Raw genomic sequence first — 18,390 nt, 5'->3', positions numbered from 1 at the left:
ACGTTTTTGGGAGGGGTGGTCCCGCTTGAAAATATGAATGGTAACCAGTGTGGTGTAGCGGTTAAGAGCAGTGGTTTGGAGTGGTGGACTTTGATCTGGAGAGCCGGGTTTGATTCCCCTCTTCCACATGAGCAGCAAATGCTAATCTGGTGAACTGGATTTGTTTCCCCACTGCTACACATGAAGCAGCTGGGTGACCTTGGGCTAGTCACAACTCTTAGACCTCTCTCAGCCCCACCTACCTCACAGGGTGTCTGTTGTGGGGAAGGGAAGGTGATTGTAAGCCAGTTTGATTCTTCCTTAAGTGGTAGAGAAAGTTGGCATATAAAAACATACTCCTTCTAAAAGTGGCTCTTTCAGAGAGCCAGCATGGTGTAGTGGTTAAGAACGGTGGTTTGGAGAGGTGGACTCTGATCTGGAGAACTGCGTTTGATTCCCCACTCCTCATGAAGCCAGCTGGGTGACCCTGGGCTAGTCACAGTTCTCACAGCCCCACCCACCTCTCACGGTGTCTACTTTGGGGAAGGGAAGGTGACTAAACTGGTTTGGTCCTTCCTTAAGTGGTAGAGAAAGTCAGCATATAAAAAGCAACTCTTCTTCTAATAATTGAACACGGCATTACTTTTGTCAATCAATATGTAAAAAGCATTTAGGATAGAGAGAATCTTTTTTTTTTTAAGGGCAGTTTCGATATGAAAGAAAAGGAGTCGGCTGAAACAGAAACTTCCTTTATTAGGGAACTAAATATTTCTTAAATAAATTTAAAGAAAACAATAGGTTTTAATAAAAAAAGGCCAAGAAAGAAGAAACGTTCTTTTCATTAAACTGGCTGCCAATGATTGAGTTCACAGGAGTAATTCTGTTTGGAAAAGGCACAGGACTTGCATGTCTCATTGAACCATTCCTTGCCCAATGGAGCTCTTCAAAACAAATGCATGTTTGTACCACCAGTGTGGCTGGAATTCTCCCTGGGAAACTGGTGACCTGCTAGAATACACGGCCAGCGGTCTCCCCTTTAACACAGGCCTTCATAAAATGCCAGACAGCAAAAAGTGGATTAAGACCAGTGTACTGCAGGATGGAAGTGCACTTTTAGTCAGATGACTTCAAAGGCGACTCAGTCGCCCCGCATCAATCCGTAAGTGGCACAATTCAACGATCGACTGATTTTGCTCCACCGTATTCTTTCCCGCCAATGAGTGTGCTGCTGCCTGGATTTGACGGTTCAGTCAGCATGTGCCGAAATGCCACGGGGAAGGGGCTGGACGCAATGGATGCTGGGAGGACTACCAGTTTGATACCCAGTTCGTCCCAAGAGGATGGTTTCTTCCAATGCAGCATTACCCCAAACTGAGAAGTCGGCTCAGAAGAGGCATGCAGACCAGCCGGAACCAAGGACTGTTTTCCCTGGCAACAAGTTTGCTCCTCGGAGGCCAGCAGCAACCAGCAGAACTAGAGATTTCGTCAGAGGCCCCAGGGATCCAGCGAGGTTCAAGTGCAGACAGTGCCCCAGACCAATGGCGCCTAGTCCCGACACTGGCAAAGAGTGCTTCAATAAAATTAGGTGAGCTGGACCCACCATGGCAGATGCCAGGTCACCGCTGCCCTTTTGCCCCCCAAGCAAGTCTGGAAAAGGCACGGCCCCATTTCACAGTTTGCAAGACGCCTGAGCCACTTTTGAACTGGTCTTCCTGTTCAACGCTTTGCAGATGAAGGAGCCGGCTTCCAGGAGCTTTGGTAGGTCTACACCCTTCAAAGGAAAGGGGGGGAGAGAGAGAGGAGAAGCATACAGGTTGAGTATCCCTTATCCGAAAATCCAATACTCAAAATGCTCAAAAATCCAAAACTTTTTGAGCCAACAGTTTCCCCTGAGCAAGCATGCCCACAAAGGGTAATAAAACAGCACATGTGCAGGTTGGTTGCACCAATGGCAGGTTCCCCACAATGCATTACTCACAGTGGTTTTTTTTTTTTGCCCCCGATCCTCAACGTAAGTGTTTAGTCTTGGGTCCCCGTCCCCAAGATCTCATTATGTATATACAAATATTCAAAAATCCAAAAAAAAACAAAAAAACAAAAAACAAAATCTGAAATACTTCTGATCCAAAGTATTTCGGATAAGGGATATTATAGAATCATAGAGTTGGACGGGGCCATACAGGCCATCTAGTCCAACCCCCTGCTTAATGCAGGATCAGCCTAGAGCATCCCTGACAACTGCCTGTCCAGCCTCTGCTTAAAGACAGCCAGTATTCAACCTGTAACTGATCTTGCATGTTCTGAAAACAAGAACCCATGTGCAATGGACCCCTGGAGACAGCCAGTTATTGCAACCATGAATGCAGTTATCTCCTAGCCTTAATGGTGGCACCCCAGTTACAGCATACTCTTCCCCAGGGATATCCACCTGGCACCAATTTTGACCCTTTCTAGTGCCAGGTGAAAATGATTTTATTCTCCCAATCTTTTAATGAATGACATGCATGCTTTCCTGATTCACCTCTCCCCTCCCGCTTTTATTGTTATATTTTAAAATGCCTGTTATAGCTATGTTTAATTTGAAGGCTTTTAATTTTTCTTGAGTTTCTGCTGTTAGCTGACTTGGGAACTTTTCTGAAAGGTCAGAGAGTGTGAATTGTACCCATAAAGATATAAGTCCTGCCTGTGCCACAAACTCCTGGAGGCGGCCACGGGGGACTTCAACCTTCCAGGCTTTACGGGAAGGCTGTAAAACAGAGTAATTCCAGAGAGCTTTCAGGGCAGTTCTGTGTCTCCTTTGGCAAAAGGGAATGTTTTCCTGGCTATAAACAGGGTGCTTTAGAGACTGGTTACTTTCATGTATTGTTTAATGTTTTTAAATGTCTGAATACAGTTTTAATGTACTGTGCAGTTACTGTTGTTATCCACCATGGGTCCTGAGCTGTCAGGGGAAAGGCAGGCATATACATATTTTAAAATTAAAGTACAAAAAAATAGCAGGACAGGCTGAAGCCGCAAGCTTTCAGCATCCAAAAGACAGAACAAACACATCTTACCACCGCCTCTAAAACGAGGAACATATTTAGCCCCAGCAGAAAGCACCCACTCCTGGTTACAGCTCGAAATGAGCAAAAATTAAAATGGCAGACTTACTGTATGGATGCCCAGGCCCTCAAGCATGTACACCATATCTTCAGTTGCCACATTCCCGGACGCTCCTTGTGCGTAGGGGCAGCCCCCGAGACCGGCCACTGAGGAATCAACCACGCTCACGCCCATCTGCAAAAGAAAGGCAACCTCTCCAGAAGCTGCTTGCCAAGTTTCTCTCCAGGAACTTACAGCGGCATGGGCTGACCAACTCAAATATGACGATGTGGACTCAGGAAAACACCCCCCCTCAAGGCTTTTGACTTCAAAACCATGTTGTTTATTTTGAGCATCAGAAGGAGCCAGGACTGCAAGACACAGTTCTGAAGGGTGCAGTTGTGGCAGACAAGGCACAAACATTCTCTATGGAAGGGTTTTGTGGGTGCATCCCACTTTATAAGCAAGTCTGATGGGGGGGTCATGTGTGGGGGGGCTAATTCCCCACCCTTCTGTTAGGCTGGCCAACAACCCACTCTGTTTGGGTCATTTCCTTTATGTAGCTTGCTTGCCCATATTGCTTGAGCCACCTATCTTTTTTAGCTAATGATGCCTTTGACTGTGGAGCCCTAAACACTGGGGAGTAGGGTTGCCAGCTCTGGGTTGGGAAATACCTGGAGATTTTTGGGGCGGAGCCTGAGGAGGGTGGGGTTTGGGGAGGGACTTCAATGCCATAGAGCCAAAGCGGCTATTTTCTCCAGGGGAACTGATTTCTATCGGCTGGAGATCAGTTGAAATAGGAGGAGATCTCCAGCTAGTACCTGGAGGTTGGAAACTCTACTGGGGAGAAACCCACCTGGAGCGCCACCAGCGTGTTGGCAAGGGCCTGCCCGTAAGTATCATGGCAATGCACTGCAATAGCCCCGACAGGAATCTCCTTCATGACCGCAGAGAGCATCTCCTTCATGTTGCCAGGCGTCCCAACTCCAATGGTGTCACCCAGGGAAATCTCATAGCACCCCATGGCATACATTTTCTTTGATACCTGCAACAAAGAACAGAAGAGTTACAGGAGGGGCATCTGGTTTTCAGGATCTCGTTCCCTCAAAAAGGTCTGAAACCAATGGAAGCTCCTTTCTTAGCTTCCCATATTCATCTTCTGCAGCTAAGCTGCAAGTAAAAAGGTAAAGGTCTCCTGTGCAAGCACCGGGTCATTCCTGGCCCATGGGGTGACGTCACATCCCGACTTTTCCAAGGCAGACTTTGTTTGTGGGGTGGTTTGCCAGTGCCTTCCCCAGTCATCTTCCCTTTACCCCCAGCAAGGTGGGTACTCATTTTACGACCTTGGAAGGATGGAAGGCTGAGTCAACCTTGAGTCGGCTACCTGAAACCGACTTCCGTCGGGATCGAACTCAGGTCGTGAGCAGAGCTTTTGACTGCAGTACTGCAGCTTAACACTATGCGCCATGGGGCCCATTTGCAAGTAGATGCAAGTAGGTGATGTGAAAGACCTCTGCCTGAGACCCTAGAGAGCCACTGCCGGTCTGAGTAGACAATACTGCCTTTGATGAACCGAGGGTTTGATTCAGTGTAAGGCAGCTTTATGTGTTCAAGACCCCCCTCCTCATTTTTAATCGGCTATTGTTGCAGCTGGAACCAGCATTCATTCATTTGCTAAATGGTGCTCATCTGAATGGTGCCTCCCAAATCCCCTTTGCCTCACACAGCAGCATCCTACTTACATCAGAGTGCCCCCTAATGCCCAATAGTAAAACACTGCTTCTGTGTTAAGTCAATAAAGGGTACTTTCACACAACACTCAAGATGCCATGATGAAGCACAAACAGGCCTGTGACAACCACTTCCATCCAGCACATCCAGACAAGAGTTTCAAAAACTAGAACAGCTTATCCTCTGTCTCAGAATTAAGCCATTCATTTGCCCATCCCTCATGCCGTGTCATTGACTATACAAAATTTATACCCTGCCCTTCTGCCCCGATCAGGACCACCAAGGCAGATAACAGATTAAAAAACATACATAATAAAAACATATATTGAAAAGCATTGAAACCAACAAAAGGCACATCATTAAAACAACTAAAACCAGCAATTAAAACACTGGGCAGAAAGCATGGATCCCTCCACCTACTGGCAGAAAATGTCTCCATCTGCTGGCAGAAAATGGCAACAGAAAGGGACATCCGAGTCTCTCTGGGGAGAGAGTTCCAGAGTTTTGGTGCCATGACCGAGAAGGTCCTCTCCCGGGTTGCCACCTGCCTAATCTCAGAAGGCTTGGGCACCCAAAGCAGAGCTTCCAAAGATGAAAGGAGTACCAGACATGGGACAGGCTGATACAAGGTGGGGCGGGACTCCGTACAGGACAGTTCGGGACTCTCTGCGACACACATTTCTACAAACACAACTTGCTTTCCCCACACAACTCACAAAAGCATAAACCTGGAGTATCAACAAAACCCAAAACGACTGAGCAGCCAAAATGACTGAGAATACCAGGGCAAGAAGCCCCCTCCCTCCTCTTTCTCAAGTCCCCCAATGTTCATGCTGGATGTGTCTGAGACATCATGAAAATGTCTGTGGCAAAGGACAGCAGGCACTCACCTCTGCTACTTTAGCTGGAGCAATCTTTCCTTCGTAAGGACAGCCAAGGACGCAGGAGACGTACCTGCAAGCAGGGGGAGAAAACTTGTGTTACTATATCCTGTTCAGGGAGAGGCGCTGCCAATAGCTTTTCCCAACCCAGAAACTGGGCCCCCTTCTGCAAAAGAAGTGGGCATGGGGAGTTTTAGCAAAAGCTACCCAAGGGAAACCTAGGGGTAGTTCAACCCACACACAGCACCGACTCCCCCAAACAGTTGTGTTTGCAAGATGAAAATGGACACGGCCCACCGCCTGCCCCTTTCTGCCAGGAGACCCAGCCAGGAGAAGGCTTTCCTTACTGCAAAGCTATCTCAATGGAACTCTTTTATGCAAGTGACTTATGGAATTCACTGTCATAAGACAGTTGCTTACTTAGATGAGACCCAAGACTAACTGGCTGGTCACGTTGGGAAAGAAGACTGAAGAAGAAGAGTTGGTTTTTATATGCCGATTTCATGAAGCTGTGTGTCAGATTGGCCTTTATGGCCAGCAAGGGAAGTCCCAGTAGGCTGATAGCCTGAGAAGCCACCTCTCCTGAGCCTGCCCTACATGGTCAGGAGAGTGGGCCATCGAGCACAAACTGCTGCCGGATGGTAGGAGGCTGCCAAGCCCAGGTGATTCACATTTTGCTGGGCTGAAGCAGCAAGTTCTGGTGCCATGAATCACCTAGCCAGGGGGATACGGCAGGTGAAGAAAGGTAGGAGTACTTCCTAGACTGTTTTGTCCTCCCAGCCTGCCTGTGAAGCTGCCTTCTATGGAATCAGCCTATTGGGTCTATCAAGAACTGTCTTATCGACTCTATTTAGCAGTACCTCTCCAGGGCCTTGGGGTTAAGGTCTTTCCCATCACCTCCTACCTGATCCTTTTAATGGGAGATGCTAAGGATTGAACCTGGGACCTTCTGCAGGCAAAGCACTCCATCACTCAGCCATGTTGCTCCCCCACCTTTCAAATAGGCACATGAGCTGGGGCTTTTCCCGCTTCACTTCCTCCACCACCCACCAGTCGGCGCTTCTGGTTTCAACATCACAGCAGATTAACAAATAGAGACACCCTTCAGTACTCGAAGCTGGCATCCACCCCCCTCTCTCACCCTCGGACTGGGATGCTGGCTTCTTTCGCCGCACTCAGCACATCGCTGAATCTCTGCAGGCTTTCGTCAATGGAGCAGTTGATGTTCTTCTTCGTGAAGAGCTCCGAGGCCGCTCCAAAGATCGACACCTCCTTGGCTCCTGCTGCCACCTGCTCACACATAAGGGGGGTCCAACTTAAAGAAGAGCTCAACAACAAACTCAGTCCGCACCTACAAACGACCTCCTACCAGCCCCAGAGACTCAACTGAAGCCCAAAACTGGACACCTGCCAGAAACCTGGCAAGATCTTCACCTGTGTTGACTCTTGGGATAAGGGCTGGTTATGCCACTTAAACTGAAATTTCATAGGATATTTTACATTTTTGTGTCACGGTCTAAAAGAATTCTGAACATACAATTCAGACAGCAGGAGAACCTGGTAAGATTCACTTTTGCGGTAAGACAGCAGCAGACACCTCAAAATCAGGCCCCAAACTTTTTGAAAGCAATGGACCACAAAGTCAAGTTGTGTGTGTTTTTAAAGGAAGCACAGCACAGGAATTTCACCCCTCTAGTTACACTGGTCAGACTTCATCTAACCATGCAGTGGAATTCAAAGATTACAGAGGTTTTTGCCTACCATTTAAAAATGTAATACAATTCATTTACATAGATATTTATACCTCACTTTTCTCCCCCATTGGGGGAATCCAAAGCAGCTAGCAATATTGTTAACCCTTCCCTTCCATTTTATGGTCATAACCCCCACCCTGCGAGGTAGGTGAGTGATTGGCTGCAATGCATAACCACTCCTTCTCTAAAGAGCTCAGGGTTTTTACACACTACCGCCCCCCAAACTCTTACTGCCCAAATTCAGAGCTCCGGCTGCACCCTGACCAGGTGCTGGGGCCACTCTATTAACTTCAGTGAAGGAAGACAAGAGCCCTGTTCACAAGCTTACATTCAACACACACGCACCATGCCTGTACATGCACGCATCTGTTTGTAAGTAAGAGCCAACGTGCGTTTGTTTTGGGAATGAAACCGGAGACCGGCACCTGGATAAAACTAGGATCTGTATCACATGTATGTGCGCTCACTGGAGCACGAGAATTACTCAATTCACGCATAAAGAACAAAGTGCATGTTGTACATGGATCATGTGCCCATTTGCTGAAACTTGTGAACAGGGCTGCTATGAAACTGCACAGTCATGAACCTGCTTCGTCCACTGAAATAAACAGTCTTTGCAGACGAGGGAGTTCAGCGCATAAAAAAAGAACTCCAGAGACATGAAGGAACAAGGATGTGTAACCACAGCCACAGATATGCACTTCCCACTTTAGGATCTCCAATCCTTGAAGAAGAAGAGTTGGCTTTTATATGCCACTTCAGGCAGAATCACACCGGCTTACAATCACCTTCCCTTTCTCTCCCCACAACAGACACCCTGTGATGTAGGCGAGCTGAGAGAGCTGTGACTAGCCGCTCATGTGGAGGAGTAGGGAATCAAATCCAGTTCTCCAGATCAGAGTCCACTGCCCCAAACCACTGCTCTTAACCACTACACCACACTGGCTTGAAGCCTCTGTCTTGCAGGCTGCCCTTACCGCTGCTTGAAAACCTTTAAGATTGGGGGTCAGAACAGGGTAGTTGATGCCCGAAACCTTGCGGATTCCTTGCATGACTTCAGCGTGGTCTGCCATCTACATAAAAACATAAAGTGCATTTTTAAAAGTGTATTAAACCTGCTGCAGAGGCACATAAAAAAGTTCTTAGCTCCCAATGCGCGCACACACACAAACAAGCCAACCTCAATGTTCTGAACCTCCCTAAATTACCTTAAGACATTACTGACCATTCTGCTCCCTGAAATTACCATTTTGCCTCCAACTGCTGAAGAAGAAGAAAAGCTGGTTTTTATATGCCGACTTTCTCTACCACTTAAGGAGGAATCAAACCACCTTACAATCACCTTCCCTTCCCCTCCCCACAACAGACACCCTGTGAGGTAGGTGAGGCTGAGAGAGCTCTAAGGGAGCTGTGACTAGCCCTAGGTCACCCAACTGGGTTCATGCGTAGGAGTGGGGAAACAAATCCAGTTCACCAGATTAGCCTCCGCAGCTCATGTGAAGGAGTGGAGAATCAAACCCGGTTCTCCAGAAGCTTCGCAGTTACCGACTCCATGCTTAGAAAGTACGAGAGAGCCACCTGTGAAAGCCCCATCTCTCCACTGCAACCAAGGAGACCACTGATCCACTCATCAGGAACAAATGCTTCCAAGTCCTTCTGCTGACACGCGCCCAGCAGCACACAGATCCAGAGCTCTCATTCGCACTGGTGAGGAACAGCAGCTCTGTTTCTAGCCCTCATGATGGCAGAGTTATGAGAAACTTGTATGGATAACGCCTGCTGAGATCGCGGGAAACGCCTGACGGCTTTGTGGATGGGGGATGTGTTTTCAGCGCTCTCTCCATAACTAGCGAAGCCCAAACAAAACTATGCGACAGCCAAAAACGCAAAAGGAGAGAGAATGAACCTGCTCCAGCTGCACAATGTATTCTGAACACAGAATCAGGACTGTCTAGTTTGACAAATTTTAATTCCTTCTGGGTCAAGGCTGAGGAGCCCAGCCCATAGCAAAATATGTGAAGAACCTACAGTCCTTTCAACTAGAATTATTAATCCAGTAGTTAAGTTTACCGTTGTGAAGGTATGGTAGGGAGATGAAAAACACTGGGCACTTTCACACATGCTGAATAATGCACATTCAATCCACTTTCTGTGTACTTTGCAGCTGGATTTTACTGCGTGAAACAGCAAAATCCACTTGCAAACAATAGTTAAAGTGCATTGAAAGTGCATTATTCAGTATGTGTGAAAGTGCCCACTGAAAAAAATACCCCCCCCCCATTTTACACCGTGTCTCAATTTCTCAAACTGGAAAAGGAATGAAAAAAAGAGGAAAAATAGGTAGGTAAAGCCTGGGCTTTCACAACTCTAGTTAAGGGTATACAATAATTTCACAATTCATGCACATGACTCAGTGAAGGAAACGAGGCAGACCAACAGGGGTTCAAACCTCGGTTTCCCAGGGACAAACCCATGCTGTCTGCCCTACGCCGTTACCTGACTCACACACTAGCAACTCTTTGAGATGGGAGTTATTATCACTACTAACCTGAGGGACCCATTTAGGAGACACAAAACTGGTAGCTTCTATGACCGAAAGACCAGTTTCTGACAGCATGTTGATAAAGTCTATTTTCACTTGAGTGGGAACAATGTTCTACAAAGAAAAAAGAAAAAGAGATAAATATTCTTCACTGACAAAAAGTCTATAACATTATTTCCCCCCTCCTTTTAATCTTATACTGGAATGAAAATACAAGTGTATTTTGTTCAGGACAAAGCTCTCCCATACGTTTTCAGAAAGGCCCATATCTGGATGCATAAAATCTTAGCCACAGTGAGGGATTTGGCAGTGCTAAATAAGGAAAGACAAAAATTAAGCAACACATTTATGTCCATGTAATCTAAGTCAAGGAGCCCCGTGGCCCAGAGTGTTAAGCTGCAGTACTGCAGTCAAAAGCTCTGCTCACGACCTGAGTTCGATCCCAACAGAAGTTGGTTTCAGGTAGCCGGCTCAAGGTCGACTCAGCCTTCCATCCTTCCGAGGTCGGTGAAATTAGTACCCAGCTTGCTGGGGGTAAAGGGAAGATGACTGGGGAAGGCACTGGCAAACCACCCCCAAACAAAGTCTGCCTAGGAAATGTCGGGATGTGACGTCACCCCATGGGTCAGGAATGACCTGGTGCTTGCACAGGGGACCTTTACCTTTTTTTAATCTAAGTCAAGGTGTGTGACACATGGACCGAGCCTGGGTTCCATACATGTTACACATGGCCTGTAGGTTCTTGGAATCCTAAGATCATAGCATTCTTTTTTTTAAAGTGGCTTTCTAGTCCTCACTGCAGAAATTACAAAAAGTGAAAGCAAAAAGTATTTACTAAGAAGCCAAAAATCATTAATGTATCAAACTTCACATCATTTCTAGATGCACAAAGATTTTGCAATGTCCACCACATTTGTGGGTAATTTAATTCTGAACATATTCCTGTGTATATCAAAAAATCCAAAGGTTGAAGGGTTGCAAACAAACAAACAAAAACAAACAAACCAGCCCCAAACAATGCAGTAACTAGATTCAGTAACCCATGTTTTGACCTTGCAAAGGCAAAAAGAAAAGTTAATCAAGTAGGGGGTTCAATCCAAGTGAAAATACGAAATAAACACCTGTAAATCCGGAGAAATTCAGAAAACTATAGCACCAGAGGCACATATGAAAATGAGCTGCATGGAAGGGAGAGGGAAGTGAAGGTCCTACTCTTGAGTACTACATATGATGAACAAATTTGCTGGTGAGATAGACTAACATATCAGAGATGAGAGAAGGAATAGGTGTGATTTTAAAAAAAAGATATTGAAAGGGTTCATTTAACCCTTTCATCTTCCTTTAATTTTAATGTTATTGTAACTGGTTTCCTCTCAAATATTATGCATCTCGTGCATAGTTAGTTAACATATACAGAAGGCCTACTTTAACTTGCTTTTCCGTAACCAGGAGTCTTGCCAACCAGGCACCTGGCCAGAAGGGCAAAGATTTCCCCTTGTTGCAACCCGATGGCGCACAACTGACTTTAGAACCGGTAAACACAGGAGAGTCAATATTACACAAATGTTCCCCAGCCACTCTCAGATTACGGCAGAGTAGAGATTTCAAAGACGTCAGTGCTCACCTTTACCCAACTGAGCAGCCTCCGCTGGTTGAACTAGGAAGCTGTCTCATACCGCTGGCCCATCTCTCTCTCTCTCTCTGCTCTGAGCAGCAACAACTCCCTGGGGTCTCAAGCAAAGAAAGGGCTTTCTCAGCACCTACCACCCACTGAAGATGCTGGGGACTGAACCTGGGACCTTCTGCATTCAAAGATACAGCTCTGCCACTGAGCCCACTCTGCCCCTGAATAAAAATTACATCTCCGCCGTAGGGTCTCAAGGTCACATGAACACATGAAGCTGCCTTATACTGAATCAGACCCTTGGTCCATCCAGTCAGTACTGTCTACTCAGACTGGCAGCGGCTCTCCAGGGTCTCAGGCAGAGGCCTTTCACATCACCTACTTGCCTAGTCCCTTTAACTGGAGAGGCCGGGGATTGAACCTGGGACCTTCTTTATACCAAGCGGATGCTTACCACTGAGCCGCAGCCCCTCCCCAGGTCCCTCCACCTAGTTCTTTCACATCCTTCATGGAGGCATTTTGAGGGCATTCTCTTGGCAGTGCCAGCCCCCCTCCCTTCCACATTTTACAGATACACAATCAAGGTTATTTAGGACACATTTGACCTGGGATCCCACAGCCATTACATATACTATTGCACACACACATGCCTGACATTAGTTATATCAAAAATCACAAAATGCTTATGCGTGTCAATTGAAATCTGGTTTCTGCAGTCACCAATGTTCTCATCAGCCAAGAGGCAGGTGACACAGATTTTTTTCCCCAGGCTATTTTATCTAAAGTCTAAAATGAGGAGTTGAGCATATGCAAATGCAGCTTGCCCGAGGGTTTCTGTCCAGTGAAACCATGGCCAAGCTGAGATTTTGATCCTAGGTTGTACACAACCTGTTGATCTACCCTGGCACATTTCTGTTAACCAATGTGTTTGGTTTGCATAGAAAATGGAATGCAAGATGCAAGGCGAAGGTGGAATTGTTGTGCTTCAACAACTGAAAAATCCTAGTATTTATGTTGTTGTAATAAGACGGTTTGAGAATCAGAAGGTTCAGTAATCAGGAGATCAGCAAAAGAACACTGTAAACTGCAGGTGCAAGCCATGTTCAGTTGGATGGCCACGAGCATAAATGGTTTTGAAGAGATATGAAGAAGAAGAGTTGGGTTTTATATGCCGACTTTCTCTGCAACTTAAGGGAGAATCAAACCGGCTTACAATCACCTTCCCTTCCCCTCCCCACAACAGACACCCTGTGAGGTAGCTGAGGCTGAGAATGACTTGCCCAAGGTCACCCAGCTGGCTTCGTGTGTAGGAGTGGGGAAACAAATCCAGTTCACAAGATTAGCCTCCGCTACTCATGTGAAGAAGTGGGGAATCAAACCCGGTTCTCCAGATCAGACTCCACCGCTCCAAGCCACCGTCCTTAACCACTACACCACGCTGGCTCTCCTGAGAAGATATGAGAAGATAACTATCTTCAAGGTCTCCAAGGGCTGTCATACAGAGGATGGTGTGGAGTTGTTTTCTGTTGACCCAGAAGGTTGGATCAGAACCAATGGGTTGAAATTAGATAAAAGAGTTTCTGTCTAAACTTTCTAACAGTTAGAGTGGTTCCTCAGTGGAACAGGCTTCTTCAGGAGGTGGTGAGCTCTCCTTTACTCATCATGCTAGGCATGATGAGTAAAGGGAACTTCCACACTCAGAGGCAGTATACCAGTGCTGTGAGGCAGCATCGGGGAAGATTTCAGCCTCTCTTTGTTGACCCTCCAGGAGAACTGTGTGAAACCAGATTCTGTACTACACAGGCCACTGGCCTGATCCAGCAGGGCAGCTCTGATGTTCTTACATACCTTTTCATTTTGCAGGCCATCCCGTGGACCAACCTCAACTATTTTAACGTGCCTGGGAAGCGTACTAGCTGTCGAGCTGAGCTGTAAGAAAAAGGGACAAGTGGGTGAGAAAAGATAATCAAAGCAGGGGTTAGTATTACATTTTCACACACACCTCATTTAACATGCCTAATGTGGCTGCAGCACTGCAGTCAAAAGCTCTGCTCACGACCTGAGTTCGATCCCAACGGAAGTCAGTTTCAGGTAGCCGCCTCAAGGTTGACTCAGCCTTCCATCCTTCCGAGGTTGGTAAAATGAGTACCCAGTTTGCTGGGGGTAAAATGTAAATGACTGGGGAGGGCAATGGCAAACCACCCCCTACACATAGTCTGCCTAGTAAATGTCAGGATGTGACATCACCCCATGGGTCAGTAATGATACCTTTAGTGTATGAGAAACTGAAGGATCATTGTTACTCTAGCTGTAGAGGACACACGTGGGCAAATTGCAACCCAGGGGCCACATCTGATGCACAGGAGCTTCTCATCCAGACCTCAATTTGACAAGAGCATCAGCTCAACACCCTGCAGCTGCAAAATGGTTAAAATTACCAGAACTGTAAACAGGAAGAGCTGGTTTCCAACCTGGAGCCTTCAGTAGTAGACCGAGGCAAAAAAGTTGCCCATCTCAGTCTAGGGTCACCACCTCAGTCATAGAATCATAGGGTTGGAAGGGGCCATACAGGTCACCTAGTCCAACCCCCTGCTCAATGCAGGATCAACCTAGAGCATCCTGCAAGTGCTTGTCCAGCCTCTGCTTAAAGACTGCCAGTGAGGGGGAGCTCACCTCTTCCCTAGGTAGCTGGATTCCACTGTCGAACAACTCTTACTGTACAAACATTTTCCTAATATCCAGCTGATACCCTTCCGCCTGCAATTTAAACCCATGATTTAAACCCAGAGTCCTGTCCTCTACTGCCAACAGGAACAGCTCCTTACCCTTCAAATACTTCAAGACAACAATCAGCCCCCCCCCCCTCAACCCCTTCTCCAGACTAAGCATTCCCAACTCCCTCAGGCTTTCCTCACAGGGCTTGATCTCCAGGCCCCTGATCATCGCCACAGACCAAGCAACAGACTAGAAAGCTTCTGGCATGGACTAGCTTGAAGAATTTCTTCAGCCTCCCCGCTCTTTTTAAAGGGGAACACTGGGCTGCCCTCATGAGGCAGGATATTACAGTTCCGCCAGCTGGGCTCTTGCCCCTTTCTGAACTCACAGGTTGTAGCACCGAGCCACGCAGGGTCACTCTACAGAACCTGACTGTTTGGCTCCAAGCTGCTTGTCAGCTAAGATTCCCCCACCCCACAGCCACACAAAGCACCAGTCCCCAATGTCATGCTATGCTTTGGCTGAGCTTCCCCTTTCATTCATGCATTTGCTTACTCTCACATCAGTAGATTGTGACTGTTTGTTGACAGAATGCATTGCCATGTGCTACTTTGAGAAAACGGCCCTGACACCACCATTCCCTACACTTGGCATCCTGTAAGTTTGAGTTTAGGTTCCATACAAGAACTTCCTTGTTCACACAGGCTCCGAGGTGTGCGCGCACACGGATCCCCTCCACTCTGCTTCCAATACAGAGAAGTCGCAACATTCTCCCCTATTCGGAGTTCGAGATGCCCACTACCTCTTACAAACAGGTGCACACGCATACATGCAGGATGTACGCATGTTTGCTATAACATTCGAACTGGACTAGGGAACCCAGACATTCTTCCTGGTTGGGGCAGGATTTGAACTCGGATCTCGACTGCACACTGGCAGTCTCTGGAAGGGCTTTTTTTCGGGGGGAGGTGGAAAGTTAACTCCCCACCGTTTAGAACGAAGCTCTGCTGAAGGAAGGGGACAGAGACCAGCAGCCCACCTTCCCATCCAAGCGAGAGCTCGGGGAGGGGCCGTGGCTCAGTGGCAGAGCCTCTGCTCGGCATGCAGAAGGTCCCAGGTTCAATCCCCGGCATCTCCAGTCAAAGGGACTAGGCAAGGAGGTGATGTGAATGACCTCTACCTGAGACCCTGGAGAGCTATGGAAAGGGGCTGTGGCTCAGTGGTAGAGCATCTGCTTGGCATGCAGGAGGTCCCAGGTTCAGTCCCCGGCATCTCCAGTTAAAGGGACTAGGCAGGTAGGTGATGGGAAAGACCCCTGCCTGAGACCCTGGAGAGCAGCTGCCGGTCTGAGTAGACAATACTGACTTTGATGGACCGAGGGCCTGATTCAGTATCGGGCAGCTTCACGGGTTCAAGCCCCCAGCCCAGCCACTCACCGGCCGCAGCGAGGCCACCAGCCGCGGGAGCGCCCGCTTCGCCATGCCCATCTCCTCCGCCTCGCTTCCTCTCTGAGCAGAACGCTCGGGTCATGTGACGCCAGGCAGACCTTGGTCCTGTCACGTGACCTCCCCCACCGCGGCAGCGGGGAAGAGAGGGAGGGGCGGGGCTAGCGCTTTTCCCCAGGGAGAGAGTTTTCCCCGGGAATGGCGCGCGCAGGCTAGGGGTTTGCGCTTTGGGGGTTTAAGGGAAACCATGCAGGGGCACCGGGACAGGTTTGCAAAATTATTTAAATTTATTTAATAAAATTTATTTAAATTTATTTAATAAAATTTATTTAAATTTATTTAATAAAATTTATTTAAATTTATTTAATAAAATTTGTTTAAATTTATTTAATAAATTTAAAATTTATTTAAATTTATTTAATAAATTTATTTATTTATTTATTGAGGAGGGGGGGGGAGGAGATGTTCTCTTTTTAAAGTGGTACCCCTGCCTAATCCGGAGTCAGGCCGCCGGCCCACCAATCTCAGCATCAACTGGCTGGGGCTCCCTGAGATCCTTTAACTGGCAATTGAACCTGGGATTTTCTGCACGCGAAGTAGGGGCTCCTCCTCCTCGGCCGTCGCTTTGAATAAACTTGGCATGCAAAAAATTTTTTCCCCCTTTCATTTAAAACTCACAGTGTGTAGCTGTGTTAGTCTGTCTGCAGTAGTAGAAAAGGGCAAGAGTCCAGTAGCAGCTTAAAGACTAACAAGAATATTTTCTGGCAGGGTGTGAGCTTTCGTGAGCCACAGCTCACTTCTTCTGAAGAAGTGAGCTGTGGCTCACAAAAGCTCATACCCTACCAGAAAGCTCACTTTAGTAGAAAAGGGCAAGAGTCCAGTCGCACCTTAAAGACTAGCAAAAATATTTTCTGGTAGAAAAGGGCAAGAGTCCAGTCGCACCTGAAAGACTAACAACATTTTCTGGCAGGGTCTGAGCTTTCGTGAGCCGCAGCTCACTTCTTCAGATTTAAAACGCACAAAGGAATGCCTTTCGTGTTTAAAAGAAAGGGCACGCTAGATAGAACCCCCCCCCCAAAAAAGTTTCAGAATATTGTGAAGCGTTTTAAAGTAGTTCTGAATATTCCTTTAGAGGAGCCATTGTTACTCCCCCACTCCCCAAGCCGGCTTCTGCCTGAATCCAAAGACATGTTTCCGTGGCTCGCGCTTATTTCCAGTTGCCCCTGCACCGCTATTCGCTCCAGAATCCCCAGCTCTGGTACAGCCTGAGCCTACTCACAGTCATTCATCCTTCCTACATCTGGAAATCATTCTGGGAATTCCTATTGCTGTCTTTCCGTCCCTTACCGTGTTGTTAGGGGAGGAAGAGGTGAAGACCAGACTGCTCCCCCCTGCTCCCATTGTGCCCCATAGCCTTGCAAAGAAGAAGAGTTGGTTTTTATATACCGACTTTCTCTGACACTTAAGGGAGAATCAAACTGGCTTACAATCACCTTCCCTTCCCCTCCCCACAACAGACACCCTCTGAGGTAGGTGGGGCTGAGAGAGCTCTAAGAGAACTGTGACTTGCCCAAGGTCACCCAGCAGGCTTCAGGTGGATTGGGGAAACAAATCCAGTTCACCAGGTTAGCCTCCGCCCCTCATGTGGAGGAGTGGGGAATCAAACCCAGTTCTCCAGATCAGACTCCACCGTTCCAAACCACCGCTCTTATCCGCCACACCACGCTGGCTCCTGGGGACCAGCTCTTTTTAGAATAAACCTTTCTGGATTTATTATCAGAGGCCTCAAAGTTCTGCAGTTTCAGAAATTTTTCTCCCACTTCTGTCCATCTGGCAACAGGGAAGTCTTGTCTTGCATATGCTGTAAAGCACTGCACCTATAGATGGTGCTATAAGAGTACCTTAAAATATTTCATTCTTTTCTCTCCTCTTTGTTTAAGTCTCTTTCTTAAATCAGCCAGATTGAACTGCCTTTACTTGATTTAGGCTGTTACCGCACTAGGTATTCCTAGCGATGTGTTAAGAGTTTGAAAATGTTATAAAAAATATTCGCACTTTCTATGTATTCCCACGGATGTATTAAGAGTTATAAAAAATACTGTTTGCACTTTGTTTGGCCCCTTTAGCTGTGAAGACGACTTCCAACCATTTTTTAGCCGTGGCATCCAAAAACCCTTTTAAAGCGATGTTTTTTATAACATTTCCAAACTCTTGATACATCACTGGGAATACCTAGTGCGGTAACAGCCTTAATCTTGGAGGAAGTTAACTGTGACTGCCTAACTAAGGGAATAAGCCTAAGAAGGCCTGCAACCCCATTTTAGTCAATGGGGTTTCATCCCAGGAAAGCGTTTTTAGGATTGCCGCCTAAGGGCAGCCCTGCTAGACTGGGCCACAGGTCATTCTAGTCCAGCATCATTTCCCACAGCGGCCACCCAGATGCTTTTGTGAAACCCATGGGGAAGGGATAGAGGCTAAACAGTCCTCCTCTACTACAACCAGTGTTGATTGGCGTATTGCCTCTGACTCTAGCTCATTCTGCCCAGCTATCAGGGCTAATAGCCAGCGACCACCTGCTCGATTCCTCCTTGCTTTCGCTTGGCCCGATATAGTGCCCCTCCAAAAGCTATATGGA

General features: G+C 47.2%; 1 protein-coding gene across 1 annotated transcript; it reads right to left on the bottom strand.

The window, feature by feature from the left end:
* Nucleotides 1-1,648: 1,648 nt before the first annotated feature.
* HMGCL (3-hydroxy-3-methylglutaryl-CoA lyase) lies at nucleotides 1,649-15,797 on the bottom strand. Its single transcript, XM_056847501.1, has 9 exons — nucleotides 15,747-15,797; nucleotides 13,444-13,524; nucleotides 9,978-10,085; nucleotides 8,407-8,502; nucleotides 6,817-6,965; nucleotides 5,685-5,748; nucleotides 3,920-4,108; nucleotides 3,133-3,258; nucleotides 1,649-1,750 (listed from the first exon to the last, which is right to left on the bottom strand). Exons 1-9 carry the CDS (start codon nucleotides 15,795-15,797, stop codon nucleotides 1,649-1,651), a joined length of 966 nt encoding a protein of 321 aa, XP_056703479.1.
* Nucleotides 15,798-18,390: the final 2,593 nt, after the last annotated feature.

The sequence above is a fragment of the Euleptes europaea genome, chromosome 3 (assembly GCF_029931775.1).
Source record: "Euleptes europaea isolate rEulEur1 chromosome 3, rEulEur1.hap1, whole genome shotgun sequence".
NCBI classification, from domain to species: Eukaryota; Metazoa; Chordata; class Lepidosauria; order Squamata; family Sphaerodactylidae; genus Euleptes; species Euleptes europaea.
The sequence above is the reverse complement of the archived record's forward strand: the minus strand, read 5'-3'. Positions and strand labels throughout refer to the sequence as shown.

Coding starts and splice junctions, on each gene's coding strand:
- HMGCL (XM_056847501.1), bottom strand. CDS start 15,797: ATGGGCATGGCGAAGCGGGCGCTCCCGCGGCTGGTGGCCTCGCTGCGG. Junction 13,525..15,746: donor TGGTGGCCTCGCTGCGGCCG/GTGAGTGGCTGG, acceptor TTTTTCTTACAG/CTCAGCTCGACAGCTAGTAC. Junction 5,749..6,816: donor GCCAGCATCCCAGTCCGAGG/GTGAGAGAGGGG, acceptor CCCTGCTTGCAG/GTACGTCTCCTGCGTCCTTG.